General features: G+C 45.3%; 1 protein-coding gene across 2 annotated transcripts in view; it reads right to left on the bottom strand.

The window, feature by feature from the left end:
• STARD8 (StAR related lipid transfer domain containing 8) overlaps positions 1–17,404 on the bottom strand; it is a 77,820-nt gene extending 60,416 nt beyond the window's left edge. For both annotated transcript variants that reach the window (XM_015104923.3, XM_027962845.2), the window contains exons 1-2: positions 17,211–17,404; positions 2,317–2,350 (exon numbers count right to left, since the gene is read on the bottom strand). In XM_015104923.3, coding sequence (XP_014960409.2) covers positions 2,317–2,350; positions 17,211–17,255 — 79 coding nt within the window. In that variant the 5' untranslated portion in view covers positions 17,256–17,404. The remainder of the gene's footprint in view (positions 1–2,316; positions 2,351–17,210) is intronic.
• Between the last annotated feature and the right edge of the window lie 514 nt (positions 17,405–17,918).

Here is a 17,918-nt window from a genome sequence, read left to right as displayed (position 1 = left end):
AGGGGAAAGTTCTTAAGATCCTTCAAACATGAGTTGTGCAGTCAAGACTAGATCCCAGGCTTCAAATGCTTATTCCACATTTGCTGCCCTGCAATTCCTTCTTCATTGCCCTCTTGGCACATTCCCCTCAATCTAACCCCAAACAGGCATCTATAGCCTCCACTGAAGTCCTGGCTAGTACAGCTCACTTTCTTTAAGACCTTCTAAACTCATCAAGGGGCCAAGAAACTGGTAACATTGGTCATATCAGAGAGGATTGCTGAGTGGTGAAGAGACAGGCATAGGGAGATTTTGTATTTTCATATCTCTTGAATTTTAAAACAAGTGAAAGCATAACCTCATCCCCCCAAATCAATAATAAATCAAGAGTTCTCTCCCTCCCTGAGCTATATTTCAAAGATAATCATATTTGCTCAGCACTTTGATGTTTTAAATGAACCATTTATTACAATCCATGCAAGAACCCCATGAAGTAAGCTCCATTTTATAGACATGGCCACTGGTCCAGAGAGAGGAATTCCATGCCTGGGCCCACACAGTGAATTGCTTATGAACCAGGTCCTTCGATTTTTGGTGTCTTGCTGCTTCCACTGTCATAGTCACATAAACTCTTAATTTGTTGCAAATTGGCTTTCAATCAGCCTAAGGCAATGTGTTCACATTTGTCCTTAAATAGACATTTTCAAACTTTAACCTAGAGAAGCAGCACAAAAGTCAGTTCTAGCTCAGTTCTGTAGGTGACAACCTCTTCTGCCTGGTCTTACCGTCTAAAAGACACTCCTCTTTCCTCTAGAAACCACAGACCATCCAAGCCACCTGGTGCCCACCCTCCCAGGATGCAGCCCTGGCAATTTAGCCTGGCACAGACAATCTAATGAGGCAACCTGGTAACTTCTGCCAGTGCTTTTTTCTGGGAAGGGTCATTAAATCTTCAGGACCTGAAGATTTCTTTTTAGCCTTTGCAGCTGGTGTCGCTGAAATAGTGAAGTTTGTCCTTTCCCCACTATGGGCAGCCCACATATATTGTGCCCCCAGAAGTCTCTGTTGCAAAGTAGGAACTGTGTTCTGCAAGAAGCTCTGGAAGGAGATGGGGGAGGTTGGGGAGAGGGAGGCAGTGGAGAGAAACAGATGTATGCTGCATGCTGATCAAAGCAGTGTTCCTGCTCTAAAATGGGTCCCCTCTCATCTGCTGTCAGGGCAATGCAATAAACACCTTCCCTGCTGGCTTTTCTTTTTGAGCAGCCACCACCCAATACCTCAGGGTCCTAAGGTGGAAAAGCCCTTAGAAGGTCACCAGATCCTTTCTCTGCCTCCTTGTAAGACCAGTGACCTGGGGAGGTCCTCAGGAGCAAGGGCTCCAGTTGTCTATTCCAACATCTTACCAAGATGCTCTGCACAGGCTCTTAGCATCCCAGTCCTTAATTGGTGCCTTTCTGTTTCCCTTAGCCCCAACCCTAACTGCCATCTAGCAGCCATGCTCATTCAAGTCCTGATCTCATCCTGATGAAAAACTGTAGCCAGTGGAAATGGCTGAGGTCAGGTTGGAGCCAAGAGGATGACCTAGATGACCTCAGAAAAGCCCATTTGATGCCAGGAGTCCAGGCTCTGGCAGCAATTCTTTCCTGGAAAATATCTTTCTTTCTCTTTCTCCCCAAAGCAGTCATCTCTAAACAACTGTGTCCTCTTCAACGGAAGGTAGGTGCTCCAGAATGCCACCCACTTGTTCACACCTAAGTGGGATATCAGAGGCAGAAGACAGTTAAGCAAAGAAATTTGTAGGAGAAGAAAGAGAGGGATTTTTCTCCCTCAAGGCTATGTATATCCCTTCAGTCTTAACTGACTCTCTTGGTAGATTTCCAAATAAAGTAAGCATTGGAAATATCACAGATATCGAACTCCAAATGCCAAGTCTCTTTCCTTCACCTCTTCTTACCTGTTCCCTTTCCCAACATATCTCCCATGCCTGATATACTTTCTTGTGAAAAGAAAGCATCTGAGAAAAAGGGAAACATATGGGTGGCTGCCACTTGCTGATAGCTCTATAGGGAGACCTTCCCCTGGTTCCCTGACTGGAGAAAATCATCCATCTGAGAAACACAGAAGTTCTGCATGCTCATTCACTTCAAAAGACCTCAGAAGTGGACCTTGGGAAAGGAGCTCGGGAAATGCCCACTGGAGGGAGACAGAGGACATCTCCAGCTTCGGCACTAGGCCATCAGCTCCACAGCCCAGACACCTGATCAGCTAATCTGTGAGGATCACTGAGAAGCTCAGTGCTATCGCATGCTACGTGTGAGCCCCACCTTACACACTTACCGGCATTCTTCCTCCCCTGCAGCAATGGGAAGCACTGTAAAATAAAGAGAGAAGAAATTAAGGCATTACAGAGCCCCACAAAATATTAGAATCAGAAGGAATCCTTGAAGTCAGCAAGTTCAATCTACCCATTTTACAGAAAAGCACATGGAGGCCCACAGAAAAGGAAAATGAGGTACATGTCGAGAGCAAAGTGGAGCTTAGGAGCTCAGACTCCTGACTGCCCACTCCACACTACTTTCTCCCACTCCACTGACTGACTCCTCTGGTTCATGTCATTATCATAGAATAAGAGCACCTCCAAGTCAGGAGATTGGAGGCAGTCTGTGCAGGTCACAGTACTGTTCCAAGGCCTGACAATAAGAATTCACATAGAATCAGTCAGCATTTGCTTGGAACATACCATCCTTGGCATAGAGTCAGCCAGGTTAGAAGCAAGGTATGTTGGTGGAAAAAGCAATATTTGGAATTGGAAAGCTCAAGTTCCAATAGGGCTCCCTTTATTGCTTATGTAACATTAGATATTACCCATAACCTTTCAAAACTCACTTTCTGCATCCATAAGCCTAGGATAGTAATAATCCCAAGTTCACATATTTTGTAAGAAATTGCAATACACAAAAATATTTTAAATGATAAAGAATATTAAAAATTAACTCATTGAAAATATTTATACAGCACCCTCTCCTCCATGGATCACAGCCTTGTGATGGTTGAAGGGGCTTGTGTAACTCAATGAAGCTATGAGCCATGCTATGCAGGGCCACCCAAGATGGATGGGTCATAGTGAAAAGTTCTGACAAAATGTGGTCAACTGGCGGAGGAAATGGCCACCCACTGCAATATTCCTGCCATGAGAACCCCATGAACAGTATGAAAAAGCAAAAAGATGTGATACTGGAGGATGAGTCTCCCAGGTCAGAAGTCGTCCAGTATGCCACTGGGGAAGAGCAGAGAGTAATTACTAATAGCTCTCCAGAAAGAATGAAGCAGTTGGGCCAAAGCAGAAATGACACACAGTTGCAGATATGTCTGGTGGTAACAGTAAAGCCCAATGTTGTAAAGAACGATATTGCATAGGAACCTGGAATGTTAAGTCCATGAATCAAGGTAAATGGAACATGGTCAATCAGGAGATGGCAAGAGTGAACATCAACAGTGTAGGAATCAGTGAACTAAAAGTGATGGAAATGGGTGGCTTTAATTCAGATGACCATTATATTTACTACTGAGGGCAAGATTCTTTTAGAAGAAATGGAATAACTCTTATAGTCAACAAAAGAGTCCAAAATGCAGTACTTGGGTGCAATCTCAAAAATGACAGAATGATCTCAGGTCATTTCCAAGGCAAACCATTCAACATCACAGTAATCCAAGTCTATGCCCCAACCACTGATGCTGAAGAAGCTGAAGTTGACTGGTTCTATGAAGACCTACCACACCTTCTAGGACTAACACACACACAAAAAGATGTCTTTTGCATCATTGGGGATTGGGATGCCAAAGTAGGAAGTTAAGAGATACCCAGAATAAAAGGCAAGTTTGGCCTTGGAGTACAAAAATGAAGCAGGGCAAAGGCTAACAGAGTTTTGTTAAGAGAACACACTGGTCATAGCAAACACCCTTTTCCAACAATTAAAGATACAACTCTATATATGGACATCACCAGATGGTCAATACAGAAATCAGACTGATTATGTTATTTGCAGCTGAAGATAGAGAAGCTCTATACAGTCAGCAAAAACAAGATCAGGAGCTGACTGTGGCTCAGATCATGAACTCCTTAGTGCAAAATTCAGGTTTAAATTGAAGAAAGTAGGGAAAACCACTAGACCATTCAGGTATGACCTAAATCAAATCCTTTATAATTACACAGTGGAAGTGATAAATAAATTCAAGGGATTAGATCTGATAGAGTGCCTGAAGAACTATGGACTGAGTTTCATAACATCGTATAGGAGGCAATGACCAAAACTATCCCAAAGAAAAAGAAATGCAAGAAGGAAAAATGATTGTCTGAGGAGTGCTTGCAAATAGCTGAGGAAAGAAGAGAAGCAAAAAGCAAAGGAGAAAGGGAAAGATATAGCCAACTGAACTCAGAGTCCCAGAGAATAGCAAGGAGAGATAAGAAGGCCTTCTTAAATGAACAATGCAAAGAAATAGGGAGAAACAATAGGATGCAAAAGATGAGAGATCTCTTCAAGAAAATTGGAGATAGCAAAGGAACATTTCATGCAAGGATGGGCACAATAAAGGACAGAAACGGTAAGGACCTAACAGAGGCAGAAGAGATTAAGAAAAGATGGCAAGAATATACAGAAGTATACAAGAAAGGTCTTAATGACCCAGAAAACCATGATGGTGTTGTCACTCACCTAGAACCAGACATCCTGGAATGTGAAGTCAAGTGGGCCTTAGGAAGCATTACTATGAACAAAGCTAGTGGAGATGATGGAATTCCAGCTGAGCTATTTCAAATCCTAAAAGATGATGCAATTTAAGTGCTACACTCAATGTGTCAGTAATTTTGGAAAGCTCAGCTGTGGCCGCAAGACTGGAAAAGGTCAGTTTTCATTCTAATTCCAAAGAAGGGCAATGCCAAAGAATGTTCAAACTACCATATAACTGTGCTCATTTTACATGCTAGCAAGGTTATGCTCAAAATTCTTCAACCAAGGCTTCGGCAGTATGTGGACCAAAAACTTTCAAATGTACAAGCTCCATTTAGAAAAGGTAGAGGAGCCAGAGATCAAATTGCCAACATTCATTGGATCACAGAGAAAGCAAGGGAATTCCAGGGAAACATCTGCTTCATTGCCTACACTAATGCCTCTGACTGTATGGATCTCAACAAACTGTGGAAAATTCTTAAAAGAGATGGGAGTACTAGACCACCTTACCTGTCTCCTAGGAAACCTGTATGCGTGTCAAGAAGCAACACTTAGAACTGGACATGGAACAATGGACTGATTCAAAATCGGGAAAGGAGTATGACACGGCTGAATGTTGTCACTTTGTTTATTTGACTTATATGCAGAGTACATCGTGAGAAATGCTGGGCTGAATGAATCATAAGCTAGAGTCAAGATTACCAGAAGAAATTTCAACAACCTTAGATATGTAGATGATACCACTCTAATGGCAGAAAGTGAAGATGAAGGAACTAAGGAGCCTCTTGATGATGGTAAAATGGGAGAATGAAAAAACTAGCTTGAAACTCAACATCAAAAAACTAAGATCATGGCATCCAGTCCCATTATTTCATGGCAAATAGAAGGGGAAAAAGTGGAAGCAGTGACAGGTTTTATTTTCTTGGGCTGCAAAATTACTGCAGAAATTGACTGCAGCTTTGGAAGGAAAGCTATGATAAACCTAGATAGCATATTAAAAAGCAGAGACATCAATTTGCTGACAAAAGTGTGTATGGTTCAAGTTAAGGTTTTTCCAGTAGTTATACAGATGTGAGAGTTGGACCATAAATAAGGCTGAGCACCAAAAAATTGATGATTTCAAATTGTGGTGCTGGAGAAGACTCTTGAGAGTCCCTTAGACTGCAAGGAGATCAAACCAGTCAGTCCTAAAGGAAATCAGTCCTGATTATTCACTGGAAGGACTGATGACGAAGCTGAAGCTCTAATACTTTGGCCATCTGATGTGAAGAACTGACTCACTGGAAAAGACCCTGATGCTGGGAAAGATTGAGGGCAGGAAGAGAAGGGGGCAACAGAGGATGAGATGGTTGGATGGCCTCATTGACTCAATGGACATGAGTTTGAGTGATCTCTGGGAGATAGAGAAGGACAGGGAAGCCTGGTGTGCTGCAGTCCATGGGGTTGCAAAGAGTCAGCTACAACTTAGCGACTAAACAATAACAACAACATCAATGCCCTACAAGACACTATAATAGATGCTAAGAATATAGCATAGATTTAGATAGATAAGGTCCCTGTCCTCATGGAGCAGGGACAAATCACAAATAGGTAAATAAGTCAATAAGTAAATTATAGCTATCAGTAAGATCCAAGAAGGAGAAACCTTAAAACCAGGATAAGGTAGAAAGTGATAGGATAGATGGAATAGGCAGGGATTGCTTTAGAAAAGGTGACCAGAGAGTATCTCTCAGGGGTGCTGAACTTTGAGCAGATGCTTGAATGATAAGAAGGAGCCAACAATGTGACAATCTGTGTACAGAACATTCCAAACAGAGGTTGAGAGAGTCAAGTGCCAAATTATGCAGGGTTTTGAAGGCCAGGGTGAGGATTTGGCTTTGATTCAAATGATGTTAAGTAGCTATCGGAGGGCATAGAACAAGAGACTGGCAATCATAGAGAGATCACTCTGGCTGCTGTGTGCAGAATGGATTGTGGAACTAAAGAGGAAGCAGGGAGTCTCTCTTAGAAGGCCTTTGCAATAGTGCAGGTAAGCAATGTTGGTGGCTTAGGTTAAAATGATAGTGGTAAAATGTGAATACAATAGTTAAGGAAAGAAAGAAGGGTTCCTCTTAGAGGTGGAAGAGATTTCTTGCCTATGCTCCTGCCTTCAAGCAGCTAGTCTCTAAGCCACCCAAAATCTTATAAGGAAATGAGTTGCCATAGTACTTTTCACCTCTCTTATCCTTGCACAGATTGCTTTACCAGGTGCAGACACTTGACCACAATGATTTCTAGTCCCAGGAGATTAATATAAGCCCTAGCGACCCTGAAATGAAAAAAGTCAAATCTACCTTTGTAGACTGAAAGACAAAATCTGGTGACTCTCCAACCCACAACTGGCCACAAGAGAGAGTAGGGGTAAGAGGTGTCCCTCTTGAGTGTTCCCTGGCAAAATCCTCAAGAGACATTAGTCTCAGGGAGATGGCAATTTCTAGAATGAGATAGGTACAAAGAGAGGGAAAAGCCCAGTTGAGAGAGACTAATGAAATTCTCCTACAAAGCTCCAAAGTGGACCCATGATTAAGCAAGTCAATATAATTTTCAGTGGTGGACAAAAAGGGAGTAAAAAAGAAGGTTGAAGAGGTGGGAGGGAAAGTGGAAGCAGGGCCCTGTGAGATCCTAACTGTGACAGTTCTGGAAAATTAGGAGATGAACTGGTGGGTAGGACACACTGTTATTCTGAAATCGTATTCTATTCATATTAAATTCCCTCCTCTCCTACCCTAAACCACTAAAGGTGTAAGAGAATTGAGGATCATTCAGGAGCTAATTAGGCTTTAAATTTACACAGGTATTTGCAGGTTATAAATAAGTAAGCTATCACAAAGTAGACTGTCATAAACAAGGTAGGTTTTCTTATGCTCATGTAACACATGAGGAAAATGAGGCCCAGAGAAGAGAAATTACTTATCCAAGGCCATACAGCAGTAAATGGCAGAACCAAGTTTACAGTTTAGGCTGATGGGACTCCCAGTTTTATTTTATCCTATTCTTTTCTCTCTGGGGTCCAGGATAACCTGGCCATGAAACCCACTCTTCTTTGGACCCTGATCCTGGCACTATTTTGGTAGCTGAGAGGCTTACAAGGGAAAATGGGGTATGAAATTTTACATCACAGAGTTTGCTACAGGATGAAAATTCTTTTTGTTTCTTGGTTGTAAAACATATTCTTTTACATGGAGATTCTGGACAGAGGAGCCAGGAGCCCAGCAGTTGTAGAGATAGGCACTCTGGAAGAAGACCAGGATTGGTGGTAACAATTGGTTCCCATCCAATTGGTTCCCATCCAGTGACTCACTCAGTTACTCATTCATCCATTTACTCACTATGAGCCTCTAAGGGCCAGGCCCTTTAATAGGTACCCAGGGCTTCAGATAAATTAGATATATTCCTTCCCCTTGAGGAATTCATGGTCAAGTGGGGGCAAGAGGTAGGCCACAAGTACAAATCATCATAATTCCATGTAAATACTGGAAGAAAATCACGACAGGAGGAATAGAAATAAAGTCAAGGAGGTATGGAAGCATGAGATTTGAGGAACAGTGTATATCTGGCTGGAGAGCAGAGTGCCAGACAGAGAGTAAGAACTGGGTGTGGAGCCAGTGGTCAGGGCCAAATCATGAAGAAACCTGTAGGTCAGTGTGATAGAACTTGAACTTTATCCAGAGCCCAGTGGGGAACTCTTGAAGGGGCCTAATCAAGGTTTATGTTTCAGGATGCCTCTGTCTGTTGAGTGAGGAATTGGGAATCTGAGTGGGAGAGGTTAGGTAAAACTTGAGACAGGGAGGCTGGAGAAGATTGGGTCAGTGGCCTTTGGGATCAGAAAACAAGACACTAATATATGAACTGTCTACATAGTGGGACCACAGTAAGTGACAGGATGCGGGAGATAAAGAGAAGTTGAGGATGAGTCCAAAGTTTCTGGCCTGGGCAACCAGTTAATAGCACCAGGTGGAGGTGCTATTAACTGGGGTCAGGAACAGAGGGAAAGGCCTGATTGGGGTAAGTGGGAGGGTAATTTTCTTTTTGTAATGAATCTCATTTTGAACCTCTCAGATTTGAAGCCTATGTGGAACATCTGCTCAGAACTGTACAGTAGCCCCAGCAGTGGACCTGCAGATACAAACTTACACAGAAGCAGACATGGTTCTTGTGTTTGAGGTGCTTGCCATCTAGTGGGAAACAGAGTAGCTAGACAGAAAGAGACAGATACAGAGTTTTTGAGAGAAAAAGAGAATTTTATTGAAAGAGTATAAAAAGAGAGAGCCAGAGCCCAAAGGGGGATGGATACAGGAAGCTGGTCTCTGAGTGAGAAGTCAAAGGGTCTGCGAGGGATAGTTTGGAGGCCGTCCACAAAGACTACTGACAGGCTTTGTCCAGACTTGAAGAGTTCTCAGCATCATTGGTGGATTCAGAGCTCACCATTCCAGCATCCTCTCTGCTGGGCCTGCAGGCCCAGTACTTGTCCTGCTATCTGAAGGCAAGTCAGTGGGGACTTTTCGTCTTTTCTTTGCCTGGCTTCCTTGCTCCGCCTCAACCCCTGGCCAGTCCTGTGCCACAGGCCCCAGCCTAGGGCTGGTCATGAGAGCACGTTCTTGACATTCCAGCCTCCCCCAGCCTTCTCAGCTGGACCACACAGAGCCCTATTCACAGTCTGGGCCCCCCTCCTTAGTGGGCTATCACCACCCTCAGGCCCAGACCGTGTGTTGCCAAGAAAGACTGTGGCCACTGTGGGAAGGAGACTCCCTGATCCCTCCATAGCTGATTCCTCTGTCTCTTGGGGTCTCTCTGTCAGGAGAGGGTTCAGTGGCTTTGGTTACTTGTCTGTGCATGTGAGTGCAAGTGTGTTCTATGCACTCAGCCAACTTCCTTTAGGCTGGGCCTAAAATAGAGGCTGTGTTGGGCTGGACATAGGGGTGGATAAGACACAGGTTGGATCCTTAAAGGAGTTCACAGTCCAGCATGGAGGTAGCTGGGTACGTGGAGGGTGGTGTGCAGGTGAGGGCTGGATTGAGCCTGCCACCAGGTCTTCAGTTGGAACATTGGCGTCATGGTGTCACTTTTAAACCCCATCCCAGTGGCCTGGGAACATGTGTTCATGGGTAGGGTGTGAAATCTGGGTGTGAGGTGGTGTGGTCCTGAGGGATGCCAATTTCTTCTCTGGAAAGAACAGAAGAGACATTTAAAGGGGGAGAGAGATTTAAAATGGGACTGAGTGATAGCAGGCATTCTGGTCATGTGCCTTTGACCAGTTCTTTGCTAGACCTCAGACTTGTTGCCTATAATGATAGGTGGGTCCCTGATCATTCTAATCCTTTCATCACAAGGAAGAGGGTGAAGGACAATTCCAGCTGGGAAAAGACACTATAAGAAAGGATTTCAGGAAGGCCTTTGTAGAACTCAAACTGGGACAGCATTTTGAGGAATCCCAGAGGGTTCTTTTTTCCTTTCTCTGAGGGAGCAAGCTATCCCAGACTTAGCTTGAAATGTGTGAGCCTCTCAGAAGTTCTGACTCTCCTTTCCCACCCACCAGAACTACTATGGTCTAATAACCCACCCACCCCTAAAAGGGGATCCAACCTGTAGCCTCAGGGATACTGATCTGTATATCATTTTCTAACTCACCCACTGACAGCTATCCTGCTGCCTTGGGCTCTTTTTGCCTTAATTCCTTCCTGCCAGTCCTGGTGGAGTGTTTTTTGCTCCTTTCCCACTCCTCACTTGGCCTGCACCACGCCAGGTCTGGTTCCTTGCCTTTGGGCCCGTATCGCCCCAGCCTTCTCCAGCTTCATGCCCTCCTGCCCTCCCCACGTCCACAAGAGGCAGAGAGCTGGGCTGGAGAGGAGAGACAGCGAGAGGAAGAGAGAGAGCACAAACAGCTGCAACTCCCAGGGGTTCTCTGGACAATCTCAGGAATGTCACATCCCAAAGATTTGATTTTCCCACCAGCCAACAGGGACCCTCTTTCCTGCCTAGAGCTTGGGAGTCCCTCTGGGAGAGGGGCCTTAGACAGGGTGAGTGCAGTAAGGGACTGGAGAGGGGAGATGCAATGGTACCGCAGCAGAATGGGGCCTCTTTTTCAGATTCTGAACTAGTTTGACCCAGAGTGGGTGTAAGGGTAGAGATAGGAAGAGCTAGTGGAATGGCCTAAACAACTCAATTCCTGAGCCTGAGGGTAGTAATATCAGTGTTTCCTTCTGTCTTTTTATCTCCACAGAATGTCACCAATTCTAGGCTTTCTTTGGGCAGGTAGAATTTCACCCCATTCTATGGATGAGGAAACTGAGGGCCTAAGCCATGGGCCCAGGATCACAAGAGCAACCCATGAACTATCTTCAAATTTAAGTCAAATTTTCTAAGTACATACTGTGCAGCAAGCCCTTTCACATGCAATCAATTTTGAAGTGGAGACTATTATCCCCATATTGTAGATGAGGAAACTGAGGCTCTGAAGGGGGAGGAAAAGGCAGAATCTGGGCTCCCAGTTCCATTTCCAGCAGCTACTACATTGTATCATCATACTGCATTCTTCTCTGAAGCTTCCAGGGGGACCCAGGCCAGATTAGCTAAAAAGGCCAGAGAATTTTAACTCACACCCATTTCCAGGGCCTCAAACCCCATTTTCCAAATGCAGAACTTCCTTTCCTCTGCCCCTTGGCAGTTGCAGCCTTGGAGCTGCTGGTCTAACTGGACTCCAAGGTCCCTAGTGGCAGAGGCTGCTCAGGGGTGGGCCAAAGGGATGGGATCGAGGAGTTCCACTCCCTAACTCCACTGTGAAACCTCTGACCTCACATCCCAGCACAGGCTGCCTGAGCTGCTGCTCCCTGTTATTGTTACTAGTGATTTGGAAATGCAGGCCAGGCCCTGGCTCCCAGAGCTTCTTAGGCTATTCTCCAGCCCTAGGGACTGCTGGGAGGACTGGCCTTCAGGGCAGGCTCATTTGTCTGAGCCTGGGCTCAGCTCCACTCCCCAGGGAACTTGAGTGGAAATCACTGACATTTGGGGAGCAGATTTTTTTTCACTTAGCTTAAAAGTTCAGAGAAGTATATATTGTCAACTTGAAAAAAAAATTGCACAACCTAAAACTTGAGAATTACTTGAGAAATTCTTAAGAAAAACTTGAGAATTTTATTTGACAGTCTTTCCGAGGGCTTCAAGCCCGGAAGACAACCTCTCAGGTAGCTCTGAAGGACTGCTGCAAAGATGTAAAGGAAGAGCCAGGATATACAGAGCTTTCAAAGACCAGAGAGTTGGAATATCAAAAGATTAGTGTTAATTAAATAAAACCAGATATCTCAAGTTAATGAATGTAGCACTTTTCTGTGTGTGGGAAGATGCAAGAGTCTTGTTTGTTTGTTTGTTTGTTTGTTTTCAGTCAATGATAGTAAGTATAATGAGAGTTATTGAAGCTGGAAGGACTTTCAGAGATAAACCAATCTAACCCCCTCATTTTATAGATGGAAAAAAACTGAGGCAGAGATTACATAAACATAGTGGAAAGAACATGGATTTTGGACCTTGATTACCTGTATTTAAAATCCCAAGTTTATCACTTAATAGCTGTGTGACCTTGGATAAATTTCCTAACTGTTCTGTATTTCAGTCAAATGAGAATGATGAGTGCAATAGCACCCACCTTGCAGAGTTGATTGTGATAATGAAAAGAGTTAATATTTGTGAAGGACTTGGCACAGTGTCTACCATATACCATGTGCTCTATAAATGTAGCTAATCGCTTCTTTCTGCAGTGCTTTGGGCTGGGGCATGGGTGGGGGCACAGTGTAAGGAACTGGCATTGCCAATCTGTAGGTTTTCCCACTTTCTTCTTCCTCCACCAGCCATATCATCAGACATGTCCTCCATTCCCAGTAACCCCTACTCATACTCTTTTTGGTACCAAAGAAGCTGAAGGCAAAGTAAGAATTTGTGTCCAAAACATGAGTCAGAGTAAAAGCTTTGATTCCTATTCCCCATCTTACCTCCTTAGTGCCCATGGGCACTTCTCCCACTCCCCAAAACAAATACTGTCCAATCTCAGATGGTTCTTGAGCAAATTTCACCAACTGTGCTGAGATGAGGCAACTGGAGGAGAAGGGGCAAATTCTGGAGGTCCTCACCCCTATCCCTTGATTTTTGCAGCTGTGCTGTTGCAGAAAGTACCCTAGTCTCCAGTTAAGCTTTTCCTTTGCCTTGAGAACTAGGCAGATTTGCACACACAGAAGGGGGTGCTTGAGAGTGTGTTCTTGTGTGAACTCACGAGAGCCCTCATGCACATCTGCACTCATAGGCCTGGCTGTGAGAGTGTACAGTGACTGGGCAAAAGCATGGCATTGTTGGTTGGACCAAAACTGGATGGCCAACCTTGACAAAGTTTCCCAGTTTACAAGGGATTTTTCAGTCTGATTTGCTTTGCCTCCCATAGAAGCAGGTAGGTGAGACGAGGTTATTACCACATGCATTTATGTGCATGTGTGTGGCAGTCCTGCCGGAATTGCTATTATAGTCTACCAGAGACAAGCGGTGTTTGGATTTTGCCACAGAGCAAGTAGAAGGACTACAGACTATGTGTGGATCTGGTCACCCTATGTGCGACCTTGGGCACATCTCTTCCCCTCTTTGAGCCTCAGTTTCCTCATCCATAGTTTGAAGAGAGGAAAAGGGAGGGAGAAACAGATGACCTCATTGAACCTTGTCATCCTTGATATTGTGTGATTAGCTATGTCTGTTCTAAGGGGAAAGAACTGAGGGCCAGCAGGGAGTACTGATCCTCTCAAAGTCACCTAGAGGTCATGGCTGATATGGAACTCCAGCTGCATTCTCCACCTCCCAGGTCAGTGCCATCCAGGACCTAATAAGCTCGCCCGATACAAAGAGAGTAACATAAGAGAGGATCCATGTTCTGGGCACTCATGATGTGCATCACACCATGCTTGGTCTGGAATGGGGCAAAAGGACACATCAGAGAAATGGTCCTGTGTGTATGCGTGTGAGTATGAGGCTGAGGGGACTCTCATGCATACACAGTGCTATGTTGAGAGGTCATGGATAACTTCTCAACCTTCACTGGCCTCCAGGGAAGACGCATCAGACATGTATGGAACTATTTACACTGAGTTCATCTCACATCCAAACACCTTACCCTTGGGCTACTCCTAACCCCAGCACAGCTCAAGGCAATCCTGGACCCTGGCCTGACCTCTTCCCACCTTCCCAGTAACACTAACTTCTGAAGTATCACCCTTCAGCTCCCAAACAGGTTGTTTCTGGTCCTAGAGTCAGACAGGGCCAGAGGAGAGGGCTGAAGAGGAGTTGTGGCAAAGGAGCCAGTGAGACTTGAGTTCTTAACCCTGGAGTTGCCAAACATGGAATAACCTTTGTTCTTTCCGCCAATGCTCCCAGTGAATAGTTCAGAAATCTACTGCCAATGAGTCATGTGTATTGACCAGTTATTTCACACCAGGCACTTTAAAGACGCAACATTCTCAAATCCTCATAGCATCTCTGTGAGGCAGGCCCTGATTAGTGTTATTTTGCAGACAAGGAAACTGAGGCTCACAGAGGACTTGCTTAAAAGCACACAGCTCAGGTGTGTGTGTGTGTGTGTGTGTGCATGCGCGTGCGCATGTGATGGGGTCAGGGCTGGGATTCTAAGTTTCTTTGCTTCCTCCCTCTTCAAATATCCTCAGCTGATGGAGAGTTCCATGTGGCGCTGGATGCTAGGAGCTCAGTTTCCCCATCAGGACCACAAGAAGGTAAAATGAGACATCTGAAATGGCCATTTCAGCTACGGCAGGTTCAGGCATGGCCATGCCCCTCCCTGTAGGCAGCTTCTGCATCTGCCACAGCTCCCTCCCACACAGCCAAGCAATTGCTCACAAGGGGCCCAGCTCAGAGAGGCAGGGTGGCTCAGGGCATCCCATACCCCTGACTGGGTTTACAAGCCCAGAAGTCCTGCCTATTTGACTGGGTCTGCAAAGCAGTAGTGCTGGAAAAAGAGACACAAAACTCAAGGTGTACTTAGGTCTGGCAGGCCGCCTCTTAGTCTGAGATCTGTGTGTTGATTCATGTCTGCCACAACCCTGTGTGTGCACGTGTGTCTTTAAGCTGTATGCATGCTTCTGTATGTCTAATTGTGAGTGTGCCTGCAAGCTCATGCATGGGAGAGTATCTGTTTGTGTGCATGCATGCCTACCTCTGTATGTGCATGTGTGCATGTGTGTGAGTCTACATGCTTGTGGATGTGTACTATCTGTGTGTGCATGTGTGATTGTGCATGTATTTGCCTCTATGTGTGCATGTGTGTGTGCACACACTTGAATGGTGTGTCTATGCGTATGTGTGTGTAGCTGAGAGTATGCAGAAACACAGGTGTAGGCTCCATCTTTGTGGACACACACGTGAGTGAATGTGTGCATGTGTGCTAATGTCTGGAACCAGGGATAGAGGTCCCTGACTTTTTCTTGAGGATCTCTGACCCCAACAGTCTCTAAAAAGAGACTGTCATTGGTGAGAGCATTTGCCGGGAGTCTGACAGATTGGGGTAATGAGTGCAACGGGATTTAAATCCATGCCAAACATCCAGAATAGTTCTCCAGGGAGTGGACAGTCATATCAGTCTGGTGTCCAACCTCATAGGTACTTTCACCTCCACTTTGCCCTGCTCTTCTCATTGGATCCATCTCTCATCATCTGCTCTCTACTCCTTACTGCCATCGCAGCCACCTTCCTGGCTTTCACATCGCTACTTGGGACCCTCCACACCATTTTTACCCAAGGCCACTGGAGTGATTTTCTTAAAACTGTCCACTTAACTATATCCATACTTTATTGAACTCCATCCTCTAAAACAACAGTCCTCAGATTTTGGAATTTCATGGATGAGGAAGGCAATATTTAAATAAATGAGGAAGGGAACAGTCAGAGTATTGGAAACTTTATTTTCCTGAGGACAAAAATTTTTTAAATGTCACACTTCTATTTCATAAAAATAAATTGTTTGAACGCCACCCCCATAAGAAGTAATAGTAATCTCTAAATAAAGAATAGTCCTTTGACTTGAATTAATTTAGCTTTCTGAAAACTGCAATGCATTAGCCCTACCCTTCTCATGTTTTACTGCAGATGAGTGAAAAGCTCATTTGAGAACCTCACTAGGTGAGGGCCAGGAACACACGGATCAATTCCAAATTCTATGGGAGGTAGACTCTTGTCCTCCATCTCCAGCTTCTCTCTCCTCAAACCCTGCAATAAGGCACGTGATGAAACCAGCCCTTCCTCCAACCCATCACTGCCTCCAGACTCTTGCTGATGAAGTTCCCTCTGCCAGGCATGCCTGGAATGCCCTTCCCCCCATTTGGACTGACAAACTTCTCTTCCTTCAAGCTCAGCCCAAATGTGACCTCCTGTGAATCTATTCCAAGCTCCTCCAACGATGCCAGCTTGACTTTCATCTTGTCTTCTATGTAGTCAGGCTAGTTGTCAAAAGTTCTCCCTACTGGGTGCGGCTATGGGAAGCCATATAGTGTCAACAAGACTATGGATTTAGGAGTTCAGATCCCATCTCTGCCAATCATATCTGAGTGATCTTGTAAATATTTCTTGATCATTCATACTGTCCATTCCCCATCTATAAAAGCAGGAAAACAATGGCTTGCTTATGGCGAAAATCACCATCACAGTTGACAAACGGAAAGTGCCTAAGTCTGACACATACCATATGTGAAATAAATATCAGTTCCCTGATTCTTTAAAGCAGAAATCATATCCTCTACATCCTCATGGGTCCTGCTGTGCTGTGTATCCCGCATGTACAAGATATTGCAAGCACTCAACCACTATTTATTGACCAACTAACCATCTAGCATAGTGTCTGGCATATGTCTTGATAAAGATTTAACAATTTTCTTACCTCTTCTTTGAGGACAAAAGCTATTTGGTTTTTTGTGTAATTCCTGTGGTGCCTAACACAGAGTAGGTATTTAATATATGTTGAAGGAAATTAGTAGCAATAATCATAATAATAGTTACCATTATTTGTATGGTATGGATGCTACATGCCAGGCATCACACTAGGAACTTTACACACATCGTCTCTTATATTTCCATACATTTAATATGTAAACAATAACACCAACCTCACCACCCTATAAAGTTGGTGTCTCTATTGTCTTTATTTTAAAGCTGAGGAAATGGAGGCTCAGAAAGGTTAAGAATCTTGCCTTTGTGGCAAGGCCAGGGAAGCAACAGAGGCAAGTTTTAGAAGAGCCAGCCAGCTGTCTTATTTCTGTGAGAAAGCAGTAGAAGATCACAGAGCTGTTGTCAAAGGCAAGACTTGAACCCAAGCCTTTCTAGCTCCAAGGTAGTCTCAGAAGCCTATCTGCCTTCCAGCCAGCACTCAGTGGTCCCCAGCTGCCTCCTTCAAACCAGAGCAGTGGAGTGGGCTGGGGCTAGGTAACCTCTTACCTTCACTTTCCTGAAGCAAGCCCAAAACACGTCCAACAGAGGCATGGTGGGGTGAGGGGAACTGGCAGGGCCCAGCAGAGCTCTGCTGGGCACAGGTCTCTCCCTTTCTGGGGACCAGGCTACCCAGGCCCCTGGGCTCAGCCAGAGCTAGCTCTGATCCGGTGCTCCATCAGCGGCTCATCTTGGGAAGAGGCGGAGAGCAGCGGCCTGAGCTCAGCTCGCCTGCACTTTTCCCGGAGGGCCCGAGGGAGGGAAGGAGGGAGGGAGGGAGCGAGGAAGAGAGACTAGCTGAGGAGGAGGGGCCAGGAGGCGGGTCGCTGATTCAAACTCGGCACCGTTAACCAGTTGGCTGGTATTGGACAGCAATGTCAATTGAAATTCCCTGAATTTCAGCTCCCAAGCTTGGAGCATCCAGCCTGCTGCAGCTTACCCGCCAGTCCTGCCACCTGCACGCTGGCCTGCTTGGCTCCTGCCACCTGCGAATGATACACCAGCCCTTCCTGGGGGCCTCTGGGTAAAACCGAGACCACACAGGGACACTGGAAAGAGTGCCAAGGAAAAGCACCCAGGGAGGAGAGCCCTCGACCTGAGCAGGACTCAGGTCGGTGTGGAGACACAGAAGGGGAAAGGCCTGGGCCCTGGGTCACAGGGTCATCCTCCTCACCCTGCTTTAACGTCAGGAATCATGACTCACTCTGGCATTTTGGG

The sequence above is a fragment of the Ovis aries genome, chromosome X (genome assembly GCF_016772045.2).
Source record: "Ovis aries strain OAR_USU_Benz2616 breed Rambouillet chromosome X, ARS-UI_Ramb_v3.0, whole genome shotgun sequence".
Lineage (NCBI taxonomy): Eukaryota > Metazoa > Chordata > Mammalia > Artiodactyla > Bovidae > Ovis > Ovis aries.
The sequence above is the reverse complement of the archived record's forward strand: the minus strand, read 5'-3'. Positions and strand labels throughout refer to the sequence as shown.